This window comes from Erpetoichthys calabaricus, chromosome 13 (genome assembly GCF_900747795.2).
Source record: "Erpetoichthys calabaricus chromosome 13, fErpCal1.3, whole genome shotgun sequence".
In the NCBI taxonomy this organism is placed as follows: domain Eukaryota; kingdom Metazoa; phylum Chordata; class Cladistia; order Polypteriformes; family Polypteridae; genus Erpetoichthys; species Erpetoichthys calabaricus.
This window is the reverse complement of record NC_041406.2, coordinates 33,605,688-33,628,379: the sequence shown is the minus strand read 5'-3', so window position 1 is coordinate 33,628,379 and position 22,692 is coordinate 33,605,688. Positions and strand designations below refer to the sequence as shown.

Below are 22,692 nucleotides of genomic sequence, written 5' to 3'. Positions count from 1 at the left end.
ATACCGCCCAGCACTAAATTACAGTGTGGTGGATATATACTACAACAATGAAATGACTCATAATTTAATTTGAAATATTGCAAAAAGGTTTTCCATTTTGTATTTTGTTTCCTTAATAAGATTACTAAGTAAGAGTAATAGTAAAAAAACCCAATTTGTCTTTATGGAGAGCTTGGTTGTTGAGTGTCCTTCATTTATTCCTTTTGTTCTTTTTTGTTTGTTTTTGAAGTCTAGAGAATTTTCGTCTTTAAAAATTAAAAAAACATTAATTGGGCTATTGGGGAATATAATAATTATATGTTTGACCAAAAATCTTTACAACATTTTCTATACTGTAATCAGATTAACAGGAATATCTGCAGCTTTTTGTGGTTAAACTGAAATGTTTCCTTTACAACAATGGAATAGTTAATTTTGTACCACATGTGCATTGTGTGTTGATGTGTGCGTTAAACAATGGGCTGTTAATTGAATTTCTTTTTGCAGACAAATTGCTAACAAACATTAAATGGAAGTTACAAAATTATACAGAGACAATAATGTTGATAAAAATTCTGTTACTTGTTGGGCTCCATAAATTTTAGGTTCTGAGAAAGGCCAAGCAGAGCTCATGGATGTGCCCTGCTGAGGCTGTCCAACAATAACTCTGGTAAGGCTTCAAGAAGGGGATACATGCACTTGTTTCTTGCTGGGGCAATACTGTTGAATATGTTGGATATTTGTACTGTATATAGTGTAACTTATGAATGTAGTCAAACAATTCCATAGTAAATTACTCATGATAAAAAAAATTGTGTTGCGAAACTTTCTGGACAATCCTCATATCTTCTCCATATAAACTAACACAATTTCTGTTCATATGGGAGCGAAATTAAAAGAAGCTTGTTTCAAGGTAAAATCAGTTTTGCTAGAATTAACGGAAGTTTGCTTCCACCTGCCTGGCTAATTGATATGAATTAGCCAATGCTTCTGCATTTAGATATATGCACTGATTTACCATGGACTGGCCAGCGTGTATATAAATATATTAAACAAAGAGTGTGGTTCATTAGATAAAGATAGCAAAACCAAACCTTAATGTTAATGCTTGCTGGTTTCATTTCAGTGAAAGAGATGATAAGGTCAGAAAACATCGTGAAGAACAGTTAACAGGCATCTGATTTTACCAATGTCTTTGAGAAATTAAGCCGGCTGTTGTACAGGTGAAATGGAAGACCTGGAGATTGAGCGTAAGTATTTCATTTCTAGTTTATGGTCAATATGTATATTTTATTAATGGCTACATTGCAAAAGTGAATGGCTGTTACATTGATACTCATTTTTAGATATGTGATAATGTAGTGTAAATATGTTTTCATTTTTTATCAAAAGAAATATTTTGCTCATTTGCTATGGCTGTTTTAGTTGTTTTTCTGTTTTGGACATCTTACATAGTTAGAAGCCCAGGAATGCAGTACTTAATTTATAATTTTTTAAGAATCTAACTTAATATCTTGTGCTGTAAAAATGTATTTAATATTTCTGGATATAAGTTTGAATACTTTTTAGGTTATACAGGATTAGCTATTAAAATGTGCACTTATTGGCATTATTTTCCCTCAGTAGACTATAGTGATGAGCTGCAAAACAATTAATATAACAGACAACCAGTTTTAAATACAATTGTAAGGCTGAGAGCATCTTCATAGTATTAAGACGCAGAACATTTAGGATTTTTGTTTTAAGAAAAGTAAGGTGAGTATGACTGCTGCATTTATCACATGCTTGAAAGAAGGTCAGTCAGCAGCTTTATGGGCTGTAACTGTAAGAAGTAAGGAAGATCTTCAAAGAATATTTGAACAGTCCTGTGAGATTGTTTTATAACAATAAAGCATGCACAACTAAAATGTAATTCTCAGTAATAAAATAATCTGACAGAGGAATATTGATTTACATTAGGTTGTGTATACTTTGTTGGATTTTGTTTGAGTGTTATTTAAATAAAAAAAATTCATTTATTCTATAGTTTGATCTGCACCACATCTGAGGAATGCTTTACATGTACTGTACATTGTTTCATACTTATTATAATATTTTGGTCTTTACATGGAGCTACAAAACATCCTTCATCATATAAAAAAATTCAAATTAACATGCTCAACTTGGTTCCAATAACAATTTATCTGATTGAACTTTATCTCCATATGATATAGAAAACCGACTCAACAAAAACCAAAGGACTTCAAATTTTGTGTTTATTTAAAAAATAATCACCACTGAATCTTGATTACTGAAAGTGCATCTGCATGTACTGATCACATATGAGTGAATTTTACATACTTTGCACTCCTACCTCAAACCACGTCTCACTCATCCAACTTGGGTTGTTGCTGTCTTCTCAGAACACAAAAATCAAATCTGTTATGTGCAGTAGTGGAGCTACATAAGATTATTTGTTTTTTTATTCACTAGTGTCTGTTAAAGATTAGGTTTAGAGGAGCTCACTTTTACCAGGTTGATAGGTAATACAAAGTAAAAAAGAGAAAGTAGATGTACATGCACATTGAATAGTAATGGAGTAATGAACAGTGATGTGAATGATGTGGATTGAGCAAGTGATACATATGTAAAAGTTAATTCTAATGAATAATTTTTAATAATTAACTTTTCTCAGTGAGTACTGCCTTTTAAAACTCATTAGTCTTCATGACTCGTGTACCAAGTTATAAATTCCACTGCTGTTTGAAAATAAATGAATAATCTATATAATAAAAGCCCAGCGCGGTGTCCGGGTCCGGGTCCGGGTCCGGGTTCCTTTTGGCTGTATAGCCGCCCCGTAGAAAAGCCCCAGTCCTTCCCCTCTCAGAATTCTTGTTTACCCCCCTCCGTTCTTTCCCCTTTGCTTTTATTTTTCCTGTTCCTGAAAATCTTTTCAAAAGAAAAGTAAAGAAATAGACAGAGCGTCACATTAACGTCTTCTCCCCTCTGCCCCTACAGTGTCCACCACGCTTCTCACATTTTTATTTATACAAACACATTACATATAAAAACTATTTACAAAAAAAAAATTAATCCAATTTTCCAAAGAGAACTATTTACAATACACATAGACTTTATACAAAATTATATATTCTCAACAAGTGAAAATTAAAGAAAATATATCATACCTTTTCAAAACAAAAGTAAAGAAAATAGACAGAGCGTCACATTAACGTCTTCTCCCCTTTGCCTATTAAATAATAAATGAAATCGATTATAAATTGTTAACACAAAGTAAATGAAATAAAAAAATCACGAAAGAAACAGAAACCACAACCTACCCTTACAGCGTCCACCGCGCTTCTGGCGTTAGAGCCAAAAACGTGGTGTATGCAGGTTATGAGGTGTGACGCTAATTAATGCTCATACTACAACAGATTATATTGTTGATATACTATTAACTATTTACAGGGATCAACTCTTTTGGGGAAGTTCATAACAAAAAAAAATAAAATAAAATTATAAATAACATTTACACTTTGCTACATGTGCACTTGAGTATTTCGAGCCCCGCGTCTGAGTCGGATGGGTGTTTCAAGCCGCGATTTTCTATTTTCTCCCTTCCAGCCCACTATGCCTTTCCGTCTTCAGCTACCCATGTGCACTTGTACGGAGGAGACCTTATCGAACAATGCCGAAACAAAAGGCAACTGAACCTGCTCCTGCGAGAGAGGACACATTACAGCGTGATCACGAAGCAAACAGGCAAAGGCGTGCCAGTCGCTCGCAAGAAACGGACACTCAGCATTCACACAGATTAGCTCAACGACGCGTCTCTGCCGCACAACGAAAGGCAACTGAAACCCCTACAGAGAGAGAAGACAGATTACGCCGTGATCGCGAAAGAAAGAGGCAAAAGCGTGCCAATGAGACACCCGATGAGAGGTCTTTACGATTGCAAAACAACCGTAATAGACAAACTCCTACAGAGAGAGAGGACACATTACGCCGTGATCGCGAAAGAAAGAGGCAAAAGCGTGCCAATGAGACACCCGACGACAGGTCCTTACGATTGCAAAACAACCGTAATATACAGAAACGTATGGTCTCCCAAGAAACTCAGAGTGAACGCTCTCACCGTTCTCGCTCGCAACAAACTGACACTCACCACTCACAGACATTACCGCAACGACGCGTCTCCACTCCTCTTCCTTACAACCATTTACACAATGTATACGATTCTGATTAGTCTGCGTCCCACACTTCATGAATCATGGGTTTTGTTTTGAAATTTTGTTTCCCATGCAAAAATCAAATGCGGTGCGATGAAGGACCCAGTTCACAACTGCCAGGCGCGTTTAAACAGGGAGTCCTTCAACTGTGGTCATCCAACGCGCAGCGTAGCGCACGCCAAGTCGCTTGTTTCTTAATAAAGCAGAACAGTAAAGACTTTGGAGTTTGTGGATCCTGTTGAGTTGTGATTCCATGTGTGTAGACTGCCATGTGGAAAACTGATCAGATAAAGCCACATTGGACCGACAAAGGTCTGAGTTACTTTATGAGAAAAATAACCTGTTCCTCCTGTTAATGCGCACTGTCAACATGTTTTTATATGGCTCACGTTATTGGTAGTGCCTATTCATGATTAAATTACTTTTCAACAACAACATTTATTTATATAGCACATTTTCATACAAATTATGTAGCTCAAAGAGCTTTACAAGATGATGAAAGAAAAAGATAAAAATAAGATTAGGTAATACTAAGTAACAAAGAATTTTGGAATGTTGTAGAACTTTGCACACTGTTTGCAATGAAATAGCACAGCATCCTCCTAAAAAGATGCCAGCTTGCTGCAGATCAGCCGTAATGTTGCTTTTGAACACATTTGCATCACATTTGTAGCTGATATCATGAGGATGCAATGTTGCATATTGAATGGATATATAAAACACTAGCTGAAATACCTAGTGTTGCCATGGAGGAAAATAAAGTGTTGTTTTTTTTTTTTTAATTGTTTGAGAAAAACATATTTAAAAAAAAAAACAACTTTAAAAATAAATTAACAAACAATAAAGACTCACTAATGTCCATGTCTTGCGGTCTTGTATGTATGTTATCATCCAGCTCGGAACCGGCCAACTCTATTTAATTTGAAAAGCAACAGGGGTGCGGTGCTACTTAAACAAAGAATGCTGGCAGTCGCCTGCTATATTCTAACTGTGTAACAGCACAGGATCCTAGAAAGTATTGAAATCATCAGAACTACTCTGGGCATCTCTCTCCTAGGAGGATTCATGTTGCTGACGTGCTCGCATCGTTGTTGCATTAGCAGCTAAGTGACTGACTTTCTTAGGAGGTTTCCTTTTGCTGGTATGCTGACCTCACTTGCGTATCCTAGGAGCTGGAGCCCTCACCCCAACTCTACGTCTCACTTCTGGACCGGACAGACACACACAGTTGCACGCGTAGAACTCTATTTAATTTCAAAAGCAACAGGGGCGTGGTGGTGCTCAAACATAGAGAATGCTGGTAGTCTCTCCCAGTTTGCCCTCTGGTGGTCGTTTCGAGTGTCAACTGGATGATAACATGCATACAAGACCGCAAGATCACCCCCCCACCCTACAGAGAAGGGGGTGGGTTAGGGCTGATTTGACCTTACAGTATTTTTAGTCGACCATTGAGGAACATGTGTACTGAGTTTAATGAAAACCGCTCCAGCCGTTCAGACGTGATGTTGGAACATACATACATACATACACACATTGACTTATACAGTGTGTATATATATATATATATATATATATATATATATATATATATATATATATATATACACACAGTATATATATATATATATACACACAGTATATATATATATATATATATATATATATATATATATATATATATATATATATATATACTGTATATATAGATATATATACTGTATATATAGATATATAGATATAGATTATGAAAAAAAAACAATTCAGTCTGAGTAACTTGAAGATTCAATTTAATAGCAAATGGAAGTTGAAGTATGATGTTCTTTGGGTTCTGTATTATTGTTTTTTTACTTGAAATAAATGGATTGCAGATGTTTTGTGAGTTACACAAATTTTATGTTGCTATAATTTGGCATTAAGTTCCAAATTCTATGTAAATCTTTACACACTTCTGATTCCTTATACTAAACATTCATCAAATTTCTTGGATTTTAATATCCCTAGTTTGCTTTGGTGTTCTTTCTGTTGTTTTGGCCTTATGTATTTTGTTTCCTTATGTTCAGAAATTTAAGGCCGCAATAAATTTAAATAAAACAAAATATTGAACAGCGGAGCAGTCAATCATTATTTATAGCATTTATTTATTTTGGTTAACTGTCAATATCTGTAATGAACTAAGTAATTTACATTTCCACATTATTATCCTTTATACATTTGTAGTTTTTTTTTTTTACTTGTCTTTCCTAATCTGATAAAAGCACAGCACTTAAGGTAAATGTGCAAAGTAAGTCTGCTTGGCCATAGCATAAGACAAACATTTATTTTAAACATCTTTGGATTTAGTAAAATCCTTGGCCATGATTAGTTTAAATAGAGTTTTAATGATAATAATACTTCTGTAAGCAATATTAGAATTTATTGGAAGGTGATTTTTCCTCTTAAAAATGTTATTCAAAGAGATGCAGTGTTTATAATTTAACTGAAGACATGTTTTAGCTTCATCTTGTGATTCCTGAAAAGCAAGAAATTCAGGCTACAGACTATTTAGTTGCAGGAAACAGAAACTGAAAACTAGCAACATCCTGTTGCCCTTATAGTGTCAACTTTTAAGAAATGGATTCACTTCAGGAAATGAGCTTAGTTTTTAATAAAGGACTTTTTTTATAATGTTTAGCTCTGTAACAGTACATGTGATGCTAATGCCATTTTGTATGATGCCCTTTACACCTAAAGAACTAGTACAGTAACATTGTTCCAAAACTATGGACTTTTTTTACATTCTTTTACATTTTACATTTTTTACATATAAGGCCATTACTATAATTGTGCACCCTGATTATAAAAATGACTGTAGCAGTTAGTGTTAATTTGTGTGTAGAGAACCCTGTGATGGACTAATGTCCTTGCTTTGTGTCTCTTATCTTTTGAGGATAGGCAGTGATCCTGTCACCTGGATTCTTTTTTGATGGTTTTCTGTAGATTTTTAACATTGGATCAATGCTGTTAAATATGCTTGCATTTTAGGGTTATGCCTTGCCTTATTGGATGCAGCAAATGACAAGGATTCACTTGTCCAAGAGCAAGTAAGGAAGTCTTTGCTCACACTGGGTAATCATCAGCCTGATAAGATACTCACCATGTGTCAGGACTACCTCGTTAAACACCACAAGGTAAACTTGAACTTTATATTTCAAATGAATGCTGAATTTTTATTGCTTAGTATATTTATTTAATTTTTGCCCAAAATATTTGAAACGTTTTGGCAGCCTAGTGGCTCTGTTGCCTCACAACTTAAGTCTCCCTTGATTCAAGTTCTGCATATAGTTATTCTCTGTGTGGCAGTTGCACATTCTTACCATGTCGGCGAGGGTCTCACCTTTATGTAGTGTATTTAATCGATGATTGTAAATTGTCCCTGTTCAAGTATGGGTGGGTCCTACAGTTTTTGATTTTTAATACATTTCTAACCCTCCTGAAGACATGGAATATTGTTTGTAGATTAAGGTGCAAAAATTCCTAATGTATCAATTTATAAAGTTAAATCTACAACACAATAAAGTGTGCAGAAAGTGAAGGGTCTGAATAATTTCTGAATCCACTGTGTTTATATATTTGTACTTTATCACATTTTTGTGATAATGTGTACTTGTATGCAAGTTTATATCTAATACTTTTTCTTTTGATTTTATTTGATTTTATTTTTTGAATGTTATTATTATACTTTTTGCTACATACTGTATGCATTTACTTGCTTAATTTTGTACCTCTCTACCATATATATTTGAGTATAAGTCGGGTTTTGAAACCCGAAAAATCGATCATAAAATCAGACCCCGACTTATACGCCTGTTCAAAAATACGACACTTTATTTATTTATTTTACACCTTCCTGCTTCCTCCAGTCTCGCATCAGTTTCTCCGATACATCGAAATTTGTTGCAGCAACACAGTTACCAATTTCTTTTGCCACTTCAACGGCTTTTAATTTAAAACCAGCTTCATATTTTCTTCTGGTCGAACACTCCATTGTAGATAAGGGATGCTCTTACGATAAAGGTGTATGAGGGCATGAGATATAAAAAACACAAAATAGTGCAAACGTCGCTTCAGAATAGTTTGGGTATTACTGTGTGGTCACGTAGGCACAATACATAGAAAAAAAGGCCGTGTGCTCCGTGGTTACTCTCTCAGGTGGGCATTAGCATATCATAATCTCTTGGACCAATAATGTGAGTTTTCCGGATTCAACTTATGCGACCAAAATTCTATGGTAAAGTCAAGCCCCGATTTATCCGTGGGAGAACTTAAACGCGAGTATATACGGTATATTTGTTCATAGTCAAGATGTACATTTTTTGTTTTATCTGATTTATATTTATCATAATAGTTTCTCTGAAGTACATTTTAATTTCTATATTCTTGTTTATTTAGGCGGCACGGTGGCGCAGTGGTAGCGCTGCTGCCTCGCAGTTAGGAGACCCGGGTTCACTTCCCGGGTCCTCCCTGTGTGGAGTTTGCATGTTCTCCCCGTGTCTGCGTGGGTTTCCTCCGGGCGCTCCGGTTTCCTCCCACAGTCCAAAGACATGCAGGTTAGGTGGATTGGCGACTCTAAATTGGCCCTAGTGTGTGCTTGGTGTGTGGGGTGTGTTTGTGTGTGTCCTAAGGTGGGTTTGGCACCCTGCCCGGGATTGGTTCCTGCCTTGTGCCCTGTGTTGGCTGGGATTGGCTCCAGCAGACCCCCGTGACCCTGTGTTCAGATTCAGCGGGTTGGAAAATGGATGGATGGATGTTTATTTATGATACTTTTTTGTTGATTTTGTTATATTAAATGTTCACATCTTGTGTGCTATGTATTTATGTATTTTTGTAAATCTACTTTTAATGTGTTACTACCAATTTCATGCTTATCCCCTTGCTCCAAATTAATAGCTTAAATCAGAATCCCTTATCTTTCTGTCATCTCTGTTCAGATTATGGCATGTTAAAGAAACGTTATGTTGTTTGTACTGCTTAGTCTACTTTACTTTCTGCTCCTTTCAGGTTATTTAGAAGCGAAATATTTTCCTCTTTTCATAATATCTGGCATGAATTGCTGAGTAACATGGCCTATTTGATATATACAGTATAAGAAAACAATGTAGCATGTATGTATTATATCTGTGAAATTGGAAAATTTCAGTTTGCCAAATACAGAGTGCAGTACAGCTATTTTAGTAAACCATTTTGTATCAAGTTGCTATTCTGATTAACTTTTAATGTAAAACAGCATAAATAGAAATTTTTATTCTTTACAGCATCAAGCAGATACTATGCAATTTGAAAAATCAAATGTTTAGTCATGATTGTATTATTTGTGCATTTTTTATACAGGTGATTGCTGCTTTTTTATTACCAATTAGTTATGAAGGTCAAACATTTACTATGCATTTCAACAATCAACTTTTATAATCTCTTTGTAATTTTAATGGTCTTTCCACCTTTTAGTCCATAGTATCTGTCCATGTTAGTAACAACATGTGTGAGAGATATAAGATTATATATTACATTTTGTAAAAGTGATGATTTTAGATTTTGTATCAGTAAACCTAACACTAAACTAGAAAAATATTCTGATTATAAGAAAAATGAAATTGATAATATTGAAGTTATCAATAATATAGTTAATACAATATAGTATGTTTTTCTTTTACAAGACATTTAAAAAACAAAAGCAAAAATAAAATAACTTTTGAGTAAAGCTATTACTGAAGTTAATTGAAAGTTTAGTTATGTAAAAAAATCATTCAAAGGTGATTCAGATATACTGCCAGTTTATATTTGTTAAAACAGTAGGTCAAAGAGTCACAAGTACTCTTTCAGTTCTCAGAAATAACACAGAAAATAGAAACCTCTGGAGTCCAGAGTCTGGACCACCAATCAAAAGCATCTAGCCACGTTCATAGAATCTAGTGACAGGCCTATCACCTGCATGGCATTTCAGAGAGGGAAACAAAAGGATATAGCTACTGAAGCATTTTGGTGCCTTTTCAGGTTAGATGTCAAGTGTATCTATCTGTTTATATTTAACTGCTATTGGATAGAGATAAGAATACAATCATGAACTAGACAGAAAAAAAGTTGATGTACCCTGATTTTATTTAATTTGGGTATTTCTAATTACATAAATAAGAAATAGAGATTTGCCTCTTAGTAAGATCTCCTTCTGATATGTTTATGAAAACATAACAGTGTAGATAAGGTATATGAACATGAGTTATCCATGCATTGTTTAGTACAGGAATAATGCAGATGTATTTCTGCAAAAGATGTATTTTAATTGCAACATGAAATGATGCTATATTTTTACATTTTTTTGGTTGCACCATTTTCTTGGGCCTCCTTTTATTTGTTACATAAATGAAAAGAACCACGTGGGGCCTTATTAGTATGTTTAATGACCAAGTTGTTTCAGTAGAACCTTTTGTTGTTTTCAGCTTGACATTAGATCATGAGGTAGAAGGTCTGGCTGTCATGTGAATTTAATTGTGTTTTCTTACTCCTTCATAAAGAGGAACTGACAGCATCCACATGGCTCCAAGTAAAGTTTTATCTAGTGAATGTGTAAAACAGCACATAATTTTTTTTTCCAGAATTTTTTCATTGTCTTGTAAGTGCCTTGGTATAAATCTTTAGGATATATGTTACTGAAAGAAATTATTACTCATGAGATTAAGAATGAGTTTTAAAATACTATACTATATAAATGAGCTTTTTTTCTTGAATTGGATATCCTATTAATAGAGAACAAATTTCCACAGGTGTTTAAGTAAATCAGGAATTACTGTCTAAAGTGACAAAATTGTCCAGATGTTTTTAAAATTTATTCTAGTTATGTGAGGTTAAACATGGGGCATTTCAACACTGAGAAGCAACATTGTAAGGTATTTAAAATATGGTCCATTTGCCCTCAGAAGACCAAATCAAATTTAGCAATCATAGTTTAATACAATTCTAATTGATAAATAGATGTGGCATATTTGTAAAATACACACATATATATATCATTTATACAGAATTGTATGAGACTCTCCTCACAAGTTTACGTTTGGCCCTTCATCAGTTCATCTTTCCTTTACAAGCTGTTTCATGTGCTTTTCTGCACACAGTCAATAATCCAAGATTGTTCTAATGTGATTTACCTCCATGTCTAATTAAATTGTTAATTAAAGTTTTGTAATAATAAATAGTTGACTACACTATAAATAAGTATGACTAAAACTAGCATACTCACTCATCATAGACATAGACATGTCATAAATTTCTTTGCCTTTGCACGTTTCAGATTTTTAGGCAGTTTACATGGAAGTGCATTAAATAAGAACTGAACTGAAAAAAATAATGGATATTTTGTTTACAAGTAGGTGACAACAGCAGAGTATGGGATGGTTTAGTTCTATTCTGTCATATATATATTATATATATATATATATATATATCCATCCATCCATGCATTTTCCAACCCGCTGAATCCGAACACAGGGTCACAGGGGTCTGCTGGAGCCAATCCCCAGCCAACACAGGGCACAAGGCAGGAAACCAATACCCGGGCCAGGGTGCCAACCCACCGTAGGACCGACACACAAACACACCCACACACCAAGCACACACTAGGGCCAATTTAGAATCGCCAATCCACCTAACCAGCATGTCTTTGGACTGTGGGAGGAAACCGGAGCGCCCAGAGGAAACCCATGCAGACACGGGGAGAACATGCAAACTCCACGCAGGGAGGACCCGGGAAGCGAACCCAGGTCCCCAGGTCTCCCAACTGCGAGGCAGCAGTGCTACATATAATATAAATAATAAATGACGAGAGGGGACCCAAAAATAACCGGAATTTTGTTGTTGTTAGGTTGGTACTTGTAGTATGTGGTTGGGCCGCTAGGGCGATCTAGTTACACTCCTCACAAGTCAGTCTGCCAAGGGCCATCAGTCTAGAAGGTTGTGCTTGTGTTCAGTGAATTTTTTTGTAAAAGTAGGTTGTGCAACAGTGTGAGAAGGAAACGCCCTGAGTCGGGAGTCGGGCGATTGGTTCTTTCATCATGACAATGCTCCATCTCACACTGCTCTCAGCATTCGCCAATTTTTGGCAAGAAACGGTATGACAACCCTGAACCACCCACCCTACTCACCGGATTTAGCTCCGTGTGATTTCCTTTTGTTCCCTCGGATGAAAAAAGACTTGAAAGGAAGGCGTTTTGCTGACGTTGAAGAGGTAAAACAAGAAACGACCAGAGCATTAATGGGCATTACTTCAGACGAATTTAAAAAATGTTTCGAACAATGGAACAAACGGTTAGATAAGTGTATTTCCGCCAATGGAGAGTACTTTGAAGGAGACTAATTGTAGTTTGTACAGAAAATTAAATTAAACACGTTTTAAAAATATTTCCGGTTATTTTTGGGTCTCCCCTCGTATATAAAGAACGAAACGCTGCACAGGACCATAAAAATATTTTCTTATAATGGAAATCTCATTATAACGAATATGGGGAAAATACGTATAGTATTGTGACCGGGGCTGTCAGTGTTTTGCCATGTCTAATGGCAATGACACAAGGACAGCTCAGTAGCTGCTTTGCTGCGTCTGGTAAACAGTAAACCAGGGGCAAAGCAACTGGTTGTCCTTTGCAGGATCAGGGTTATCGCGAGCCCCTTGTCGCACAAATGTTTAACATTTAACACTGGGCCTCTGATCTTCTCTTCCTCACTCTCTCCTGATCTGTCTTCTCCAGACCATGTCTGCCACAATGGTGATTTTGCCCAAAGGGTGTTCTTCTAATTTGAAGATGGGAGCTAAAGCAAGGTGATCACCTGTGCTGCAGCTCCTAACAGCTCCTATTCTGAATGAAGTCTTGAGACAGTGCCTGCCTTCTCTATAAAGTAATAAAGTACCTTGAAAACCTGGACTCACCTTCTTGTCTGTCGTGCAACTCTGTGACACAAGATTGACAGTGCTTTTTAAACTGCAAAAAATATTTTATTAAAAAATGAGACGATAACTAACTTTTTTTAGTATTTAGAAATACAAGGATGAAAGTACAGAATGAAAATGAGATGTTAGATTAAACTTTTTTTTTTAATTTTATTGATTTTATTGTAATTATTCCATACAAATAGATCAATTTTTACAAAAAAAATAGTCCTCGAGACTGAGCAATATTTTTTCCAACTTTTTTTAATAGAAATACAGGTATGAACACAGAATGAAAATGAGATATTAGATGTAACTTTCTTATAGCAATACAGGTATGAAAATACAGAAAGAAAACAACGTTAGATGTAATTTTTTAAATAGAAATACAAGTATAAATATAGAATTATATGAGACGTTTTAATTGAAATACAGGTATGAGCACAGAATGAAAACGAGTCATTATATGAAGATTCCAAATGCTTTGACCACGTCATTTTTCTTCTTTCCGGAATCAGCTTTTTTAAGGATTGTTAATATTTCTTCCAGTGTTAACTGATGCCATTTCTCATTTTTTTTATTCATCTTAAAGAAACACTTTGGCTCTATGAAACTCAGAACAGTATGGTATCTGCACACAACACATCTACACACACAGACACTCAGTAGAGCAGTGACTCTGAATTCAGCTATGATGTCATGCCTACACTCTCACCAAGACTGCCTACGACCTGAATTTTTGCAACAGACTTTCTCTCTCAGGGTTCCCGAGACTTGGTGCGGAAAGTGTAGGAGTGACATTAGGTATTTTTTGCATCAGATTATTATCTACAGTGGACATTTTGGTTATACGTTCGTTATACTCGGATTTACATTTCGTTAAAACAAGATTTGTTTACCTTGATGTTCTATGAACATTTGTCCGGGCCCACAGAAAATATTTGTTATTCTGAAAATTTTTTTACTTTGGTTTTTGCTACTGCGGTGGGTTGGCACCCTGCCCGGGATTGGTTCCTGCCTTGTGCTCTCTGTTGGCTGGGATTGGCTCCAGCAGACCCCCGTGACCCTGTGTTCGGATTCGGCGGGTTGGACAATGGATGGATGGTTTTTGCATTTCAAATGCATCTCAAGGAAGCCTAAAGCACCATGTCACAAATGTGAAGGTATGGATTTTTATAAAGATTACGGGTGATGTATATTAGGATTGTCTGATTAAAGTGAATTATGTAATAGCAATTTTTATGACTTGAAAATTATTTACTTTTAAGTTGTTTTTTAAAAGGTCAAGTCCATCAGACGGTCTTGTACCCCAGTGGCTGTTGTGGTTGAATTAAGGGTGGTACTGGATAGCATTTTACTTATTTCTATTGGAGAACATTTTCAATACAAATATGCTTTACACATTTTTTTATTGATTCTTAATTCATACTGCACCTAATGCAATCACAAGTTTATTAACATCTGATGTTATTTATAAGGAATTTGTTCTTAGAGAACAAACATAGGGGTGACTAAAATGAGACAGTTTGTTCTGAGTATAAATAAGCCAGCAAAGGAATTAATTTGTTCTTTTATTTATTTTAAAAGCAATTAACTAGGGTTGGACGATGACTAACTGACTGACTAACTTACTAGGGCATTTCTCAAAGTGGAATTAAGCATAATATTGAACAATTAAAATTAATAAACACTATTATATTTTACATTTATATATTGTACCTTTTTACTTTTATTAAATAATAAATATGTATGTGAAAGTAATTCTATTTAAAAAATGTTTTAAAGTTTGTTTTTAACGAATGATACATTTATTACATTAGTTCTTACTAAAGAATTGTGTTTATGTCTTTATTTTTATGAGGAAACCCATTCATTAATTTTTACCTTGTGCAAAACAGTTTTTTGTCATAATGTTTGAAAGGAGTAATGGTGTGGTGGCACAATGTTCAGCATTGCTGTTTTATAGTCCCAGAGAGAGTTTAAGTCCTTGCTCAGGCCTTTTTTTCTGTGGAGTTAGTGGTGTTTTTTTGTATTCCTCATTAATTCTAAAGATGCTGTAGTGTCCTGAATTTTGAATTTTATATTTTATTTTATTTTCTGCCCACACAAACAAGGATGAGCTTAATTTTACAAGGGCACTTAATGTCAAAGTGTCTTCTCTTTCTGAATTGTATAACCTTAAAACTTTTGTTTTGATGGTTTTGCCTCAGGCTGTGTTGATTATCTTATAGCCAGCCAATCAAAAGTGTGTAATAGCCCAAGTCACGAAGCCGTGTCACGAAGAAGCCCCATATCACACATCACGAAGATGTAGAATTTTAATATGAATATGTCTTGTTCAATGGATCAGGAGAGAGAGGGGAAAGAGAGAAGAAGAAACAACAACAAAAAGGCGATGTCATCAGAAGAGACCAAGACATGTGTGACCATTTAATCTAAACGTCGTAGAACGTAACTCATGCATTTTGCCAATTGCTGAATTAATAAGCCACCCTGGGACATTCATCTTTGACATTTCTAATTTCTTTCAGTAAGCTTTTTAAGACTATATATATAAAACCAGGCGTTACTATCCGTATTTTCTTTTATACTTTATTCTTCTGGTATTATTGTTCTTTAATAAATACCACATTGCCTTTTAAGTTTCTATACCTTGTCTTTATATGTAGAGTGACTGAAGTAATAAGATAAATATTTAGAGCACCTGGAGCTGTAAGGAAGTGCCATATGATCTGAACTGCGAGGTTTTATTGTGCTGCGGATAAGAGCTCTGTCCAATAGTGAACAGTACATAAAGTAAGACATTCATTGGTTGATAAATGGCCTATAGCCAAGGATGTTTAGTCTTTGTATGTTTAAATATGTCCTTGGAGACCTAAAAGTAATATTTAAGTCTGAGATATACCTAAGAGATTATATGTTGTTTGTGCTGAAGATAAGCAAGTCTCTGTAAGTGCTAGAGAGTGGCGAGTCATTCATATAGTACTTATGTGGTGGTTGAACTAGAGAGTGGTGTATACGTCATTCATATGTACCTTCTGTGGTTAGTGTCTGGGTGTATGTGTATATCTACATGTGAGTGTGTGTTTGCTAATCTTAAGGTGCGAGAGTAGACCAATCTGATAACAAACCTGGTGAGTTCACTTATCCCTGAAGAAAGTAAGTAAGTGTAATTCAAGGGGAATACCACAATAATACAGATGCACCTTTTTACTTACTGCTGATACTAAGTAGAGTCTGTATAACTGAGTAAAGCTGGTGACCTGCGTAGGTTTGATTATGGAGGAATTTGACTGTACATGTGACCATATGAACATTGTCAGAATGTTAATCCACATTTTCTTTCTTTATCTAGCTCATTCTAGGGCACCGCATTGTCATATTGCAAACCATTGAGATGGTGGTTACGAGTAAGATCGATACTGTCAGTTACCCAAAAATAAAGAGCATGATTTCTTTAGCTTCAGATGAAATGACCAAGTCAAAAGTAAGATTTGTTTTGTGTCCTTAAAATATGTTAAGACATTAATGTCATTTGGAATACAGTTAGCTTTGGATGTATCTATAATTTGTAACTTTAACAGCTTTCCTTTGACTTTAATGAAGTGCATTTTTAGTTTGTTTTATGAATTTATTCTTCCTTTGCAAACAGATAAATGACAAATACTTCTTTTTTTTTTAACAAAATTAGTTACATGGTGCCTTATTTCATCTCTGATTATGTATAAAACACAAATTATAATATTCAATCATATTTATCACTTTTCATCTACCATATATCTTGCAGACACTTTTATTTAGAATTGAATTAAGTAGAATCACAAGCAGGGTATAAATTGATACTGGTACATAATAGTTAAACATTTCTGTAAAATAAATAAAAAGCTCTTATTATGTGGCATCCTAACGATCATTTTACTGCTATTTATTGAAGTATTAACACTGTATTACTTGTGGCCATTTTTCTTAGCAAATATAAGCCGGTTCCTGTATAATTCTAGTAATTTGTTCACTGGATAATTTTAACATCTTCTTGGGTATTCTCTCATTTTTTTTCTTTTCTTGATTGCTTTAAAACTGTTTGTTATCTTATTGATTTGTAGGACGTAGTGCCTGATTGGCAGCAGGCAGCTAGCAACATTCTGGTGTCAATTGGAAACAAGTACATTAATGATATTATGGAGGAGATACTGAGCAAATTTCAGCCAGGAATCCTGCCCCACTTCTTTGTGGTTCAGACTTTGTCCAGTCTCTCTGAGTCAAATGGTAATGTTTTTATCTATGTTATTACAAAAATTAAATTGACCCTACAGCTGCCTTTATGATATATATGAAAATAAAACTAAACCACTTTCAGATTACACTGCACAACAATTTTTTTGAAAAGTCTTGCTTCCTGCTGATTGTGACAGATACCTACTGGGTATGCACGAATATAGTTTTGGTTTTACTGCATCACGTAGGAACTCTGAGAAATAGACATTCATATGTTTACTGACAATAACGTGTTTTGCATGAGCTATTAAATTCAACAGAATTAAAAATGTTTTGCTCCTGATTTTCTTTTGTATTCAATGTCTGGTGCATCACGTTGCAGTGTCCAACAGTAGTCAGCAAGCATTGATGGATTCCAGTTGCCCTGGTATCGTTTCTCCATTGTAGCAATATCCTGGTGAAACCTTTCACCGTGTTCGTCACTGGCAGCACCGAGATTTACGGGGAAGAAGTCTAAGTGTGAGTGGAGGAAATGAATCTTGACTGACATGTTGCACTACATTGTCTTGTATGCTTTGAGAAGTTTGTCTACCGGCTGAATGTAGCTTGGGGCTCTGTAATTGCCCAGAAAATTGTCAACAACGTCTTCGAAGGCTTTCCAGGCAATTTTTTTTCCGGCCCAACTAACAGATCTCAAACTTGTCACTCATAACATGTCTGATCTGGGGGCCAACAAAAATGCCCTCTTTGATCTTGGCGTCAGATATTCTTGGGAACATCTGTCTTAAATAACGAAAACCTTCGTCTTCCTTTGTTCAGTGCTTTCACGAAATTCTTCATGAGTCCAAGTTTTATGTGAAGATGAGGCAAAAATATCTTTGCCAGGTCGACAAGCGATTCATGTGCCACATTTTTCTGTCCTGGAACTAACTTTTTATGTAGTGGCCAGTTCTTTCGAGAATAGTGCGATTCTTTGGCACGGCTGTCCCATTCACAGATGAAACAACAGTACTTTGTATAGCCGAGCTGCAGTCCTAGTAACAGAGCAACGACTTTAAGATCTCCACAGATATTCCTGTTGTACCTGCTATACTGGACACGCTTCAGCAGCAGTTCCATATTCTCATATGTTTCTTTCATGTGTGCTGCATAGCCAACAGGTACTGAAGGATAAATGTTGCCATTGTGTAGCAGAACAGCTTTCAGGCTTAACACTGACAAATCAATGAAGAGACGCCACTCTTCCGGGTTGTGATCATAACCCAAGGCCGAGAACAATTCTTCAATGTCACAACAGAAACAGAGATGTCGACTTGTGCAAAAAATTTGGTTATATCATGATGTCGGCCTCGAAACACAGAAATGTTCATACCTGGTGATAGCAAACACCATTCCTGCAGTCTCAAACCCAGCAGCTTGGCTTTTGCTTTTGACAGACCCAAATCTCTGACCAAATTGTTCAATTCAGACCGTGTTATCAGATGTGGATCGCCTGATGAGCACGGTTCAAAATCCAGGTCAATGTCACTGTCAGTACCCTGCATTGCAGTTTCTTCATCTGGTTCACGTAAGGTCCAATCCTCTGGTGGTTTTGGAATTGGAAGACTGTCATCATGTGGCACGGGTCTCATTGCTGAAGGCAGATTAGGATATTCAATCGACTTGTTATTTTTGGCAGAGAAACCAGACACATTAGTCAAACAGAAGTAACGGTCCGTCACATGGTCTTTCTGTCCTCGCCATATCATCAGAACAACAAACGGCATCGTCTTTCTAGTGCCTCTGAGCCAGGCTCAAAGACTGACTGCACATGTCGCACAGCAAATGTGAGGCACCCATTCCTTGTCTTGATCACCAGTTTTGCATCCGAAATACAGATGATAAGCTTTCTTCACAAGAGCAGTCATCCAACGTCTCTGAGGCGCATGTGTATATTCGCCACAGATATAGCAGAATGTATCGCGGTTGTTACGACAGTAATTAGACCTATCGCCCGACACAAAAACGTCTATTGCATCAAGCTTACTTACTGTTATATTGCTACAGATACTATACTTTACTATACTGATACTGTACATACACACTGACTATCTATATTAACTAAATGAGCAGGATCGGTGTATGAAAGCCACCTTTATAGCATGCTGAGACAGCGTCAAGCTCGTTCAGACCTGCCCAGGATGTCAACTTCCACAGAACAGCTTCCAACCTGCCCTGATTCCATGCCTGGACATACCCAGGCTGCACAAACCGTTGTTGATAAGTCACTTACGGGAGTGAAAATGTTTGGATACAAATATAAGAAAAAATCATGACAAAACTGAAATGGTATGTGATGGGTAAATTTTTATGTGATATTCGTGATCAGCATCCAAAAATCTAAAAGAAACACCCAACAGTGTTCAAGAAGCAAAAACTTTGTTGTGCATTGTAATTAATGATGTAAATGTGTTCATTCTTCTCCTCCTACTGTCAAATTATATGCAAGATTTACATTGTTAGCCCTCTAAAAATTTAAATTGCCAGACTTGAAGTTGATTTCTTTTAAATTGATGTTTGAATGCAATCAAATTGAATGACTTTACCCAGGATCCACAATTGCTTTACAAGTTCCCTTTTTCTGCTTTGTACCTCATGTACCAACTTGGGGGATTGATGGAAGGTTTTTAGAGGTGGGTAGGCTTTCTGAAACCAACCTATCGGTTGACTTGATGACAAGCAGAACGATAAATGTAATGAATTATTATTATTATTATTAAACTTTTTTGCAATCACAGATCACATCTAAATCAGTGAAAATGGCAAATACAGTACTTTTTTGTGTCTCTCTTTTCCACTATTGGACCATTTTCTTTTAATTCATTTAAATTATATTTGTTTGTATTGGAAACCAGCCATCCTGCCATTCTGCCAAGTGAATGAAATATAAAAAATACCAAATGCCTTCTTTGCTTTTATTACGTTTTGCTTAAAGGAGGACAGTGGGTAACTTTAAGATGTGCTTACATGAGAAAGAAATGTGTTTATTTGGTATAAATCAGGTTTATTGTGTTTCCAACTTAGTTTACTAACATATAAAGGTCATTAGTTATATTTATATATATTTATATATATATTATAATAACGTGATGCTACAGTTTTTCATAAGTTGTTTAAATCAAGATAGCATGGTTGATATTCACTACTTCTTTTTCATGAGACTTTATTTGATTTCATACCCTGTCACTGTCTTTGGGTATGGGCATTTCTCCAATACTTGGATTTTGTAGCCATGTCCCAAAGATTGATGATTGACTCTAAATTGGCCTAATGTGAGTGAGGGTTATTTGCAGCAGGCACATGTGTTTTTGAGGGTTGTTTACTGCTTTGTGACTGTTGATGCCGGTATAGGCTGTTAGTACCTTGTGCAGGACTAGGCAGATCGGAAAATAGGGTATGGGAGTATATTTCAGTGTAAATTTATATCCAGTAAACTTCTAAACTGTAACTTTATTTTTTTTCCCAAATACCTTATCCTAATGCAGTCTACGGTATGGTTCCCTTCCTCAATGCAATTCTCGGTACCATGCTGCCCATGCTAGGAATGGCAAAGCAAGATAATATGAAGTGGGTGTTTTCATCAGGTATGTAAAATAATTAATCAGTTTTAATTATGAGTTCTAGTCATTTACATAAACTAGTGTGTGTCTACGTGTGTGTCTACGTGTGTATGTATATACTGTGTGTGTATGTATATATATATATATATATATATATATATGTAATATAGTAAAACATTTTAGAATACCAGCATTTTTTCAGTTTTTATTTAAATTTAAGTGCTTCAAGTCCAGTGAATAACCTGAAATGATACAAAGGTAGGCGGTAAACTGACAGAGGTAAAACAAAAAAAAAGGAAAAACAATGCAATTTTCAGAATTTTACAAAAAGGCCTTTTCAGGCAACAAGTATTGGCTTAACAACGTACGTTTTTCTCTAGCAACAGAAGTTAAATAAGACTTGAAAGTTACTGCAAACAATTCCTACAGATCTCCCGACTTTTGTTGATTACTTACAAACTGTCTGTAAAGGCAGCGTTGGAACAAACTGTGTTGCCACACCCTCTGAAGCATTCATAATGGATATCATAATAGTAAGAAATGGACAATTAAAGGAATATGGAAAACCATTATGACCTTTAAAAGTGTTGCTCTTTCTTTAAGAGAAATTTCAAAAAAAGCCAAGGAGTCAGTAAGTACTGTGCCCCACATCTTCAAAGTGAACTTGGAAGCTGCATAAAACTCTTTAACAGATCAATCTGGCAGATCCAAAGCCACAGACAAGTTTCTGAGAATTAACAGCTTTTGTGATAGATGCCTCACAGGAACAACAGCTTCAAGCACTGCTTAACAGCTGTGCAGTATCCATATCTCAGATTGTTTATTTGTTCTATGCTTTAATTTCAGAGTGAATTGAGAAGGTGATGACTCCTATGTCAAGCAAGCCTCTTTTGTTTATTTTTCAATTGCTTTCTTTCTGCCACTCCACCTGTCAAATCTGCAGCATGAAGTTTTCTTTTCACCTTTGAAGAATCTCCAAATTCTTTTGTAGAGTTAATTAATGGTTGTCTTATAAAAACTCACACGTTTGCCATGTTGTTTAACACTTTTTATACTACCTCGTTTGGTGTTCATAATACTTTAAAAAGCATACTGTAACTTTAAACTTTGGAACATATACAGTGTATGTATCTATATAAATATATGTATATAGTGATCAACAGGGGTCATCACAGAGCCCTAAACACAAATACTCTGACAAGTCCTGTGTTCAAAACCAAGGGATTTATTTCAATGCAATGCCTTTGTTTGACATTACTGTATAAGTATTCTCTTTTCTGCACCACTACGTATATATATATATATATATATATATATATATATATATATATATACAGTGGAACCTCTAGATACGAGTTTAATTCGTTCCAGAACTGAGCTTGTATAGCGAATTTCTCGTATCTAGAACAAACTTCCCCATTGAAAATAATGGAAATCCAGTTAATCCGTTCTGCACCCCAAATATATTAACATAAAAATCAATTTTCCTAACAAATAACACTGATAAATTATATATACTGTAGTCTACCTTTAATAAATAACACTGGTAAATAATATAATTGATTATTAAAAGAATCAAAATAGGTGTCCAAAGTGCAGTAGAGCATTCAATAAATCTTTAAATAAATAATCCTTAAAACAGTTGTGAAGTGGAGGTTTAAAATACACAAGAATAACAATCCTTTAACACGAGGTTAAAACGTCAACAAGAAGCAGTGTTTAAAAACAGATGACAATC

General features: G+C 35.4%; 1 protein-coding gene across 3 annotated transcripts in view; it reads left to right on the top strand.

The window, feature by feature from the left end:
* The window catches only part of mroh1 (maestro heat-like repeat family member 1), a 152,450-nt gene that overhangs the window by 11,113 nt on the left and 118,645 nt on the right, over window positions 1-22,692 (top strand). For all 3 annotated transcript variants that reach the window (XM_051936041.1, XM_051936040.1, XM_028818100.2), the window contains exons 2-6: window positions 1,106-1,229; window positions 7,212-7,357; window positions 16,496-16,627; window positions 17,244-17,406; window positions 20,880-20,978. In XM_051936041.1, the coding sequence (XP_051792001.1) occupies window positions 1,208-1,229; window positions 7,212-7,357; window positions 16,496-16,627; window positions 17,244-17,406; window positions 20,880-20,978 (562 nt within the window). In that variant the 5' untranslated portion in view covers window positions 1,106-1,207. The remainder of the gene's footprint in view (window positions 1-1,105; window positions 1,230-7,211; window positions 7,358-16,495; window positions 16,628-17,243; window positions 17,407-20,879; window positions 20,979-22,692) is intronic.